This window comes from Hibiscus syriacus, unplaced genomic scaffold, assembly GCF_006381635.1.
Source record: "Hibiscus syriacus cultivar Baekdansim isolate YM2019G1 unplaced genomic scaffold, ASM638163v2 tig00109937_pilon, whole genome shotgun sequence".
Taxonomy (NCBI): Eukaryota; Viridiplantae; Streptophyta; class Magnoliopsida; order Malvales; family Malvaceae; genus Hibiscus; species Hibiscus syriacus.
In genome coordinates, this window is record NW_024062534.1 from 534672 (window position 1) to 547338 (window position 12667).

General features: G+C 34.3%; 1 protein-coding gene across 1 annotated transcript; it reads right to left on the minus strand.

Moving 5' to 3' along the window:
- Window positions 1-897: 897 nt before the first annotated feature.
- LOC120210895 (cyclin-dependent protein kinase inhibitor SMR6-like) lies at window positions 898-1419 on the minus strand. The gene has a single exon (XM_039209544.1). It carries the CDS (start codon window positions 1291-1293, stop codon window positions 970-972), a length of 324 nt encoding a protein of 107 aa, XP_039065475.1. The 5' UTR covers window positions 1294-1419; the 3' UTR covers window positions 898-969.
- Window positions 1420-12667: the final 11248 nt, after the last annotated feature.

The window sequence follows — 12667 nt, forward strand, 5'->3', positions numbered from 1 at the left end:
TGATAGTTGGTATTGGAGAAATAGAAATGCAAGTGACATTGTCAATTATTGGCGTTGCAGAACTTGAGTTGAAAGAGATTAAACAAGGTTGCATAAGATTCTAATACAGGTCTAACCACATGTGTTTTGTCATTTTCTTGGGGGTGGGAGATTAAGAATCTTCCCACTATCATAACTCTTAGAAATGATAATTATCCAACATATTTAAGGATTTTAATTTTAATTTTAATAGTAAAAGTAAATTATTCTCTTTAAAAGATTTGAGATCGAATACAATTTATACTCATTTTGAATATTGAAAAAAATGATAATTACCTACTATCACAGGTCTTCATACACAGCATTATAAAGAGTAGGTAAGATTTGATCCCTGAAAAGCCAAGCTTAAAGTCTAAAGAAGGGATAATGGCAGAGACGACTCCCCAAAGTGGGTCTTGTTTGCTAAGCGATTTGTCCCAGTCAATCAGCTAGTATATTGAAACATCCGTGCAGCATCTTCTTTACCCTTTGAAAAGGGACTTGCCATTTTTCTTATTAATACAAACTCATGACGATTGCAAATATTTTGAAAATTTTTAAAGCTTTGAATCTATTGGACACCTTTTTTACCAACTTTTGGCGTAAGTTGTATGATCCTTGGTAGATTCTGACTTGCATGTGGCTCCCCCCATGAACATGAATAGTTTCAAAACAAAAACAGCAGCAGCAAACGATTAAAAAACTGGAAATAAAAATTAAACTTAGTGAGTGCTAAATAGATTTGACACAAGCAAGAAAGAATAGTTACTAGTACAGATATGGAAACTTCAAAGGTAAAAAAGGAAATCGAAAAGGAGTTAAATTTCAACATGTTATGTATTTAAGAATTAATCTGTACGTAAACTGCTAGTGATCGTTAGCAACCATTAAAATACCCTAAAATAGAACAATAAATGATGAACATGTTACAATAGATGAGGTAGAGCTTTTTTAAACATGGCGTATGAAGACAGTCTCCAAATCCGGTGGAGTAAAGAACTCTCTAACTCTTGCGTAATTACACTTCAAGGAAGGCTTCTTCTTCATGGGAGCGGGCGGACATGTCAAGAGCGCCGGAATTCTCGCTTCCCGTCCAGTTGGAGTGGTCGAACACGATTCTTCGTCTTCTTCTTTATCTTTGTGATCGTCCGCTGGATTTGTGTAAATAGGGTTCAACGGAGCTCGTAATGAGATGCCGGCAATGACCCATTTTTTGCCGTCGGATTCCAAGCCTCCTCCTCCGTCCACCACTTGAGGCTTCCCTGAAACCCCCATATCCCTTTGGAAGGAATCAAAGAAGAAAGAATAAAGATGGAGTTTTTGCTCTCTATTTTCCCCGGCGGGGAGGGAATCAGTAGGAAAGGAGAAGGAAAGTCATGGAAAGGAAATGAAAGGGAAGAATCAAGAACATCAGAGTTTAAATAAACAAATAAAAAAAAGAGGAAATAATTAATGGGGGAGGGAAGGTTGAATGTTGTGTTTATACCGATCAGAGAGAGAGAGAGAAGGAACCCGAGGAAACTCGTGAAATGACGTAAGCAAACCCACTTCGGCGTTTTTCTCGAAAAATCATCGGTGATCGGTATTTTTATCGTTCTAACACCGGTTAGATTATATTTCCCGATCTAACTTTCGTTGCAGTAAAGCGCGCCCCTTGCCCCGCGCTATATGCTGATTTGGCGCCACGTGGGGTATAGCGCACCCTCTGCCCCACGCTATACGCTGACATGGGTTACACGTGGGTATAACGCGGCCCCTGATCTGCGCTATACGCCACGTAGGGATATAGCGCGGATCAAGGGTCGCGCTATACCTGATTATCTGACACGTGAGATATAGCACGGTACAGGGGACACGCTATACCTTTAAATACCCACTCGTTCACACCCCAATCCTCCCTATAAATACTCTCATTCTCAATCACTTTCATTACACCAAATTCTCTCAAATAATCTCTCTATTTAAGGTATATTTTATAATATTTTTAATATTATGTATTTAATTTATTTAAGTATTTTACTTTATTTAATATTTTACTAATATAATTCTTTTGCAGATATATAATGGAAGGCAGTCTACTTCGCTTGGATGGAAATTATATATCTCAACAATTTGCTGATACGGTAATATTTTAATGTTTTAATTTAATTTAAATTATTAGTAATAATTAGTTGATTTATTTAATGCATGATTATTAGATTAAGAATTAATTTTTATATTTTATTTATTTTTAGAAGAAGGACCGTGTATTAGATCCTTTTATTAGGAATCTTAAGTTAGTGATACCTAGCCGTGTCTTGCCGTATTTAGTAGAGGCTGGATTTGGTTACATAGGTAGATATCAGGGTCATTGTAAGATAGAACCAGACCTTATTTCTGCCTTAGTAGAGCGGTGGAGGCCGGAGACCCACACATTCCATCTTCCGTGCGGAGAGTGCACGATCACGCTTGAGGATGTTGCTATGCACCTGGGGCTTCTGGTGGATGGAGATGTGATATCAGGGATAACTTCCGGTTCTTGGACTACTTTGTGTCGGGATAATCTAAGACGTGTCCCGGAAAGTTTTATCAGAGGTAGGATACCGTTAAATTGGTTAGATGCCAATTTTCGGGAGTTGAGCGTAGACGCCTCTGAGGATGAGGTTAAGATGTATGCACGGGCATGCATATTGCAGTTGATAGGAGGGTTGCTGATGCCGGACAAATCGCGCAACCTAGTTCACTGCATGTGGTTGCGACATCTTAGCGACTTTCGTCTCGCTGGATCATTCAAGTGGGGCTCGATAGTTTTGGCTTTGTTATACAGAGAGATGTGTGGAGCCACTGACTACAGGCGTAATGCTATCGGCGAATGTCTCCTACTGCTGCAGTCTTGGGCATGGTATCGATTGCCATTTTTATTTCCCGTTGTGAAGAACCCATTCATATTTACACTACTTCTGAGGTAATTATAAAATTGATTTTGTATATTAATAATTTTATACAGCGTATAATAAATTTTTTTCTTTGAATAGGTGGTCTATTGATAGGAAAAATCATCAGGAGCTACCTGATGATTTAGAAAAAATTAGGGTGTTAATCGATCAGAAGGCTGACACACAGGTATGAATTTTAATGTTTAAAAATCGATTTTAGATTATAGTTATATAATTAGATTATTATTTTGATAAAAATTATATATTATTTGTTTTAGTTTGAATGGGTGTCATATTCTACTGATGATGTGTGAGGGCGGTGATCCCACCTGAGTTGAGGGGTCCATCAGATGTTTGGATGGCGATGGTCCCTCTGATCTGTTATGCGACCGTCGAGTGTCACTCCACTGATCGCGTGCTCTGACAGTTTGGTTGTTTTCAACCAATTTCAGAAGCACCTCGCAATATGGACGAGTTGCATAGCTTAGATAGACGCGGCAAGACAGATACAGATTGGTTGGTGAGGCATCATGAGTGGGTCGTGTTATGGGAGGATCGACATCGGCGCCTTCCACGTAGAGAGCCCATTTTTACTGACTTCTTGATGTATGCTGAGGATTATTATGAGTGGTTCAACAGTAACGGGAAACCGTTTCTACTTCTCGAGGATGCACGAGGGCAGACCTTTCCACAACGTCGACAGAGACATTCACCGACACAACACCATCGTCCCCCGACTCGTGGACGGAGAGCAGGTGCTTCCGATTCATCCTCAGCTGCACCAGCAGGACCTTCACAGCAGCCACCGCAGCCATTTATGATGCCGCAACCATTTATGATGCCGCCATCGCCTTTCCATTACCAGATGTCGTCGCCTTCACCTGGTTTTATGACCCCGCCGCTGCCACCGTCACAGATGACCCCTCCTGGAGGCTATTATGGGTCTATGTTTGTAGATCCGACTTGGGGTTCATATGCTGGATATTTGGCGGGTTCAACCTCATCACCCATGGCCGCAGCACAGACACCTCATGTACAGTTTTCACACTCATCGATGTCTGGATTTTCCCAGTTTTCCCAGTTTCGTAGGCCGGTGGGATAGTCAGTCATACACCTTCAATGTCCTTATTCTATGGAGGTGCTTCATCGTCATCAGCTCCTCATCAACCTAATGTACTTGCTCAGGATGACGACGACGACGACGACAATGATGACAGCGAGGAGTCAGAACCAGTGATACGAAGAAATCCTCCTCGAGACCGACAGCCACCGCCCTGCTGAACACATTCGCGACGCATGCATCGATAGATTTTTTTTATTATATTTGTATTTACTTTATTTTGTTTAATTGTAATTTTTTATTATTTCTCATTTAATACTTACTTTATTGTAATTTGGTTATCATTTACCATTTAATTCTTATTGTAAGTATGTTGTATTTAAATACCAAATTATTATTAGTTTGATAAAATTTAATGATTGTGTCCGTTTTTTAATTATCATAAGCGATTATCGAAAGACATTAACTTAAAGTAAATACAAATTAAAATACAAGAATTATTATTTGATAAACAAATACATCATTTCCTCATCAATTGTTACTTGATGACAACAGAAGTGGACATGTTTTTCTAGTGTGTCCTGGGTTTCTACAATGCCCACATCTTCTGTCTTGTCTAGATCTTTCTCGAATATCTATATCGCAATGAACAATAGCTGGGTTTCTACACGCTCATTTGATACGAAAACAACGCCGGTTTCATCTTCTCGAATTTCACCATCATAATAAACAATAGATGAAAGTCACGTCATTCTTTGAGTTTAAAAGTGCGGCAATATTATATCTGCAAAAATAATAACTGAAACAAACCTGATTAAATAAATTATATATGAACGAAAATATAACACAATAAATTTTTTACACATTAACGTAAATAATTTAAATAATATAATTTTATATTATTACCTGCACCGCAAAACTATTTCGACGTATGCTCCCGCTTTTCAATTTTACAAACATAAAAATTAATTGAAAATAATTAGTATAATATTTTTTCAAATAATGATAATAAACAATAAGTATAATTAAAAAAATTATAACAAAATTATCTTATAACGAAAAATCGCACGAACTTCTAAATCAAATATGAAAAGATTGTCAGAATTATTACTCGTTGACGGAATTGTTGTATTAATTTATAAGTTGAGAGGAGAGATGCGAGAAGTGAGAAATTTAACCGGCGGATGAGTGTATTTATAACCATATAAGACGCGGTACCTGCACCGCACTATATGTAATTATTCAGATAAAAGATATAGCGCGGACCAGAGACCGCGTTAAATATAATTCAGTCCTACGTGACGTATAGCGCGGCCCCTGATCCGCGCTATACCCCTACGTGGCGTATAGCACGGATCAGGGGGGCGCGCTATACACACGTGTAACTCATGTCAGGGTATAACGCGGTACAGGGGGCGTGCTATACCTCAAGTGGTGCCAAATCAACATATAACGCGGTTCAGGGGACACACTTTACTGCTACGGGTGTTAGATCTAGAAATATAATATGACCGATGTTAGATCGATAAATATACCGATCACCGATAATTTTTCAAAAAATACACCACCCACTTCTATCCAATTTAAAAAAATTAAAGTTAAAAAATTAGAAAGACCGACGGCGGAAACAACTACTTCTATAAGTTGCCCGTTAAAATAGCTGACCGCGGGCAGTCATCGGAAATTGGGGCAGTCATCGGTAGAAACAATTATTGAATTTCAGTTTTCAGATACATTCCTTTATTTATCTAAATCTTCTAAGAATTTATATTCTTCAAGTCAATTTTTATAATGTACAAACTAATTTTTACGAAATTCACGTGATTTATTAAAACAAAATTAATTCAAAAATCTAATAATTACATCTATTTTAGCTCGTTAATATGTAAAATGAATAATAATTTTATATCTTACCCCAACTAAAGTCATTACAAATACTTTTCATCTATGATGGAGAGAAGAATCTTTTTTTTTAAAAATTATTTTCTTTCATTTTTAACTCAAATATTCTCTGTTATTTTTTCCTTCTTCAAAAGAACAAACCTATCAATAATAATTTTTACACTTATTATAACCAAAGGGTAATGTACATTTTCAAAAAAAATCATTTTCTTCATCGAATTATTCTTACGTTTAATGTGGCCCTTGAACTTAGAAAAAGAAATCAACGTGACTCTTTGACCAATAATTTTCACCGTTGATTGTTATGATACTGACGTGGTCATTCATATGCTGACGTGGCAGTTAACTGTGGTCGGTGATATGGCTAATGACGTGACATATGAGCTAAATTATTTTTTCAAGTTCGAGGAACAAAATGATTTTTTAAAAGTTTAATGGCTTATTTGATTATTTAAAATATAATTATTTTAAATTTAAAATATAAAAATATTAAAAAATTATATATAAAAAGTTTATCAATTATTAGTATTATTTATTAAATAAAACATTAAAATATAAATATTAAAATTAATAAATATTTACTATAAACTTAACATAGGTAAAAAGTGAAAAAAATTAAATCAAATATACGAGAATACATAATATATTATTTAAAAATAAGAGTAAAATCTTCATACTAATACCAATAAAATGAGTTCTTAATAATTATTTATATTGCACTACAAATAATTCTCATCCAATCAAATTTATATTATTTTAATCACAAATTTATTAATTCATAAATATCTTTTTGATATCATAATAGGCCAATACCATTTCTTTACATATACCAAAATTTGCAATTAACATTAAAATATCTACGTTATATCATACTTCCTAACATTGTTATGCGTACCAGAATAATGACAGTAATACAACGTAAATGAAAACAAAATGCAAGTGAAAGAATCAAATTTTGCTGAAAAATAAAAATCAAAAGATTAAAATATTTAACATATATTTGTATTATTTTAAATATTAAATATTTATATATTTTTTTAAAAATCAAATAATCCCTTGAATTTTTAAAAAAATATTATTTGGCCTTTGGACTTGAAAAAATAATTTAACCCATCAGTCACGTCACCAATCACCATAAATTGATCAGCACCGTGACTATGACATTAGTACCATAAAGTGTCACATTAGATCGTAACGATCAAGGATAAAAAATTTGATAAAAGAATCACATAAAATTCTTTTTCTAAGTTCGAATGTCACATTAAATTCAAAAAAATTCGAGAATCACATTAACATTTTTTTTTGGAGTACATAGGACTCATACACCATTTTGTCAATCTTTTAAACTAGTTATTAAAAAATACGGCGGTTTAAGTTTTAAAAACTACATTTAAAAAATATAATTTAATCTTCAATTTTATTTTAAATGAAAGAAATATACTCTATTCTAAATTTAAATGAAAATTGTGGAAATAGTATATTTCGGGTCGGGCGAAACTGCAGTTTTTAATGACAAAATTTATCCCTTCTGAGAAAGAATGAAAATGAATAAAAATTTAAAATCATGGTTAGATGATCATGTCAGGGACATCAGTAGTACTGAGGTCTAAAACGAAGAATTTGACGTCAAATTACTGTCAGCTAATGATTTAAGGTTAGTTGGAGGATAAACGGGCGATATTAGTTTTATAATCCAAAAAAAATCAATTTTTTTTTTTGGAAGAGTGCTTCATACAATTATTTTAGAAAAATCCTCAAACAATACACCTCGCGTCTCATGAAAAGCGAGTAAAGGTCTCTATGCTATGAGGCTCAAGTCGCCTCTAATGTAGATATATTTTTCAGAAAATATAATTTAATATTATTATTAATGATATCTCGTTATGCTTAATTTGAAGTCCACAACATACTGAAATCTTCCTAAGAATTTGAATTATCACGTCTTTTAAAAAGATCTTGTGGTTTGCACAACGCGAGGTCTATCAAATTTATTTTAATCATTCTACTTTTATTATATAAATAATAAAAAACTCTATCATTGTAAATAAATTGAAATTACTTATTAAAATTAAAATTGAAATCAAATGTAAAATGTTACAAAACAAAATTGCTTCATGGTTCTAGAAACAAGAATCATAACAAGTACATAAGTTGTTCCTTGATTGCCAAACTTGTTCGCATGAATTTCACAGACAATTGTTAGGATAATTGCAGGCTTCGATTTGTTCTGGGAAATCAATGTTGTGATGACTCCACGACATTAAGCCTAAAATCAGATTCATATCTGAATGAATAACTTCTAAATTTATTTTCTTAGAATTGACGAGATCGAGAGCTTTCACGATTCGAAGTCCGACGTCTCTTAATTCACTCCAAAAAATTATAATAAGGCCGTAGACATATATGACGTTGATATTACCTTTATCAGCTCCTTTTTTCAAACAATGCAGACTGCACTCCAAAATTCTTCCACTAAAATAATTATACATGACGTCTCTATATAAAGCTTCATGATTATTACCAGCAAGACATCTTTCGTGAAAAGTTTTCTCAGCTTGATTTCACGACATGACGTCGAAAATTTTCATTGAAACATTTTGAAAAAATGTAATTATGATCCGCAACTTCATGAAAAGTCTTGCAACTCAATTGCTTGTTGACTAAATCAATTATAGAATTAGACGCCACATGCACAAATTTTTTATAATATTTCTCTTGAGAATAACTCCACAATATTAATATATATTTTCTTTGCCATTTTTTTGAAACATGTTTAGGAAATCTTCCAAACGGGCCTCTATTTATAACAGTCCTTGCACCCACCCAAAGTGAGAAATTGATAGGCCTTGCATTTGGTAGGACACGAGGTCTGTTGAAAAGGCACGACCTTTAATTCGAATAATATCCAACATGTTAGGAAGAAGCTCACATTACACTAGACGCGAGATACATTGAAAAATTGTGACTTTTGATTCAAATAAAATCCAACGTGTCAAAAATAACCTCGCTGATCGCAAAAATCGAGGTCATAAATTGTAAAATCCAACATACATGTCTTCTCTTCATATCCATGTTTCAGGCATTCTCTCGGGTCGTAAATTATAAAATTTTATTAATTTATAAGATTAGTGCGTAGTATTTAAACTTGTCTTTCAGTTTAGTCTAATATCAGCACATACGAGACATTATAAGCAGGGTAAAAAATTACGTTCAAAATGGTACCAAAGCTTGGTTTGTGCATGAAGAACAAGCTAAAATGACTTGATAGACATGTTCGTTGAGTATTTCCGGGAAGTTAATAAAAACAAATATGTAATGTTTGAGCTTAGAGGCGTAGTATTGCAACTTATCTTTCAATTGAAATTGATATAAACACATACAAGAAATTATAAGCGAGGTAATAATCGAGTTCAAAATGCTTTAAAATGAAAATAAAATGAAAACTAATAAACATATTTTTGTAAATAACTTGTAGTGGCGTAAATAATTCCAAAAATGATCTTAAGTTGTTTATGTATGTTACATATCTTAGGACACTGGACAAGTGGATGTTCCCACCAGAAGAGGATGCATTCTATGATAAACAAATACCAACACGCCAAAGAAACCCAAAGGAAACATGTCGGTACAAAAAGCAAAGGAAAAAGCTCAACAACATTTCTCAAATGATGTTTGCTTGGACCTAATTGATGGAGTAAAAAGTTTCTCGAGAGGCCCAAACGGAAATTTAGATGCCACTAGAAGAGAATGCCTTATACAAAGTGATATGAAAACCTAAAACAAGATTAGAAGTTTTTCGAGAAGTAGCAAGAACCTCACGTTGTACAGATTTATCTTGACCACGAAGAATAATATCGGTTATATCCGTTGTTGTAGAGGTACTTATGGTGCCTATCTTAGCGCGGATAAAGAAACAATGCCACCAGTAGAGGATGCCTTTTTTAAACTAGAAGTTTTTAGAAAGGATAAATCATTTATGAATGAAGAATAAGGTTTTACAAAGATGGTTAGGTTCGGTGGAACAAAAGAAATTTAATAGGCAAGAACCTCGATCGTGCAAACATGACGTGGTAGTGAACTCACGTCTTGCAAAACGTGAGGTCACTTTAATTTCATGTCAAACTGGCACATCAAGTCAGTTGTTGCCACGTAAAGAATCTCTAAAGAACTCATGTTCTGCAAAACACGAGTTTGCCACATCACCTCAAGAATCTTTGCAGGCCCATATCTCTTCCATATCATGTTAAAAATCTATTTTTTGAAAAAAAAAATGAGACTTTCATTCGAATCCTTATTTCAAGCAAGTGAAGGTAAACAAGCAAACCATACAAAACTGAAATGAACGTTAGGAATCTCTGAAGAACTCATGTTATGCAAAAAGCAAGTTGCTTGCCACGTCACCTCAAGAATCTTTGTAGGCCCATGTCCCTTTCATATCACGTTAAGAATCTCTTTCTTTTTTTTTAAAAAAAATGAGACTTTCATTCGAATACTTATTTTAAAAAAGTGAAGGTAAACAAGCAAACCATACAGAACTGAAATGAACGTTATGAATCTCTGAATAACTCATGTTCTGAAAAACACGAGTTGCTTGCCACGTCCCCTCAAGAATCTTTGCAGACCCATGTCCCTTCCATATCACGTTAATAATCTCTTTTTTGAAAAAACATGACTTTCATTCGAATCCTTATTTAAGCAAGTGGAGGTAATCAATAATTTTTTTAATCATAAGTTTATTTGACGCTTCTCGATTATTACATAGTTTGAAGTCATTACAATTTCTCTAATGGATATGCCATGTTTTGTATGATCGTACATATTTTCAAAACATATCGAGAAGAGAAAGTGTTACAACTTTGATATACTATGATGGCAAAATGATGTGTGCTGCATCTCTCAGCATCTTCTTTCAGCCTATACATATTGTGATGATAACTTTTTCGAAGAAATTAAAGTATAAGAAGTTGATGAAAGAAGTCAAGAACAATGTTCCACATAGTCGTAGGAAAAACTTTAACCATTGAAGTATCAAATACATACGTCGTTGAAACCACTAACTTACTCAATATACAATATTGAGGACGAAGGTGATGTGGACATGATACTTGATTACCACATGTAATATTCATTAGAAGGACCCCTTAAGTTATATGTAATTTTTTTATGATAATGATGCTATTAATGTCCTAAATTGGAGACAGACATATTTTGACTTTGATCCTATTATTCCTAGTTCGACAGTTAATTTACGTAATGACTTTAACTTGTTAAGTACACAAAGTAGACACAATGACTTAGGTACATCATTGTCTTCGATGTCAAGGCATTCTTGTGTAGCTAGCTTCGACTTTGACTTGAATCTACCACCAACACAACATTCAATACAATCCATATAATATTGGTGTGGCTGTGTCATATTTTTAACATGACATGAGGTTGCAAGAACATGAAGTGTTTAACCCATTTGACGATTTCTTAGTATTTATAGAGAGACATTCTTATGCTGGTGATGTCGACTTTGATCTTGGTAGTACGAATTATGAGCATTCTCTTTAGCGGTCTTGTGATCGATTCACAACTTCTACTCCTATTATTCCATAGTTGACAATGCAAATCTATTCTGATTTGATGAAAATATTTTTACAAAGAACCGGTGAGGGAGATCGACCTCGATGGTGACGAGGTAGGTCCTTCAATGAAGAATCATATGAACTTAACATGTTGGTGGGAACGAATGATGATGACATTCCACATGTTGCTCCTCATGTTTCTTATTACCAAACACCATCCAACTTCACAATGGTTGAAATGGAACCTTTTAACTATCCAAAATTTTTGCAACTCTCATAACTTGATCAATACAACCAACATGGTAATGGTGAGCTTTATATTGGAATGACGTTCAGATCAAAAGAACTCGTTGTGGCTTCAATTAAGAACTATAATATATGCCACTCAGTTACGTGGACTGTAAAAAAAAAATAGACGCGGACAAGTACATGGCTGAATGTGTCCACAAGAATTAGGTATGTAATTGGAGGGTTCGTGTATCACGCTTGAAGAGGATGAACAACATATGGAAGCTGAAAAATACGATCAATCTTATACATGCATTGCCACCAGGCTTGATTAGGATCATCAAATCTTAAATACTCACGTGCTTTGTGATTCCTTCATACTACTAGTCAATGAAAATCCATATATAACAGTTGCTAGTTGTATTGCTACAATTACATCTCAATACGACTATACAGTTAACTACCATAAAACATGGTATGCTAGGTATCAGGCTTAACAAAAACTATATGGCCAATGGGAAGAATCATTCAAAGAGTTGTATCAATAGATGAAATTGATGAAGAATCACATACCAAGAATGATTGTAAAACTTGAAATTGTACGGGCCTACAAAAAATGATCTTGTCGTACAAGGTATGTGCCAATTCCACATGCTATTTTAGACATATCCGCAGCGTGTTAATATATTCTGCCACTACAAATCGATGGTTCAGATCGATGACACTTGGTTGTACGACTGATACACATAAATACTAATGTTAACGGTTGCATAAGAATGCAATAGGAAAACTATTCTCATCACATTCATAATAGTCGAAAATGAAGACATAGACTCTTGAGAATTATTCTTTAAGTACTTGTGCAAACATATTTTATCATATGTTTTGCGTGATAGAGATGGTGAGATATGTCTTATTTTTGAAAGCAGCGTAGGGATCAGATATGCAATCAAGCTTATGGTACTATCTTCGCA

Excerpts from the sequence above, each read along its gene's own strand:
- LOC120210895 (XM_039209544.1), bottom strand. The coding sequence starts at position 1,293 with ATGGGGGTTTCAGGGAAGCCTCAAGTGGTGGACGGAGGAGGAGGCTTG.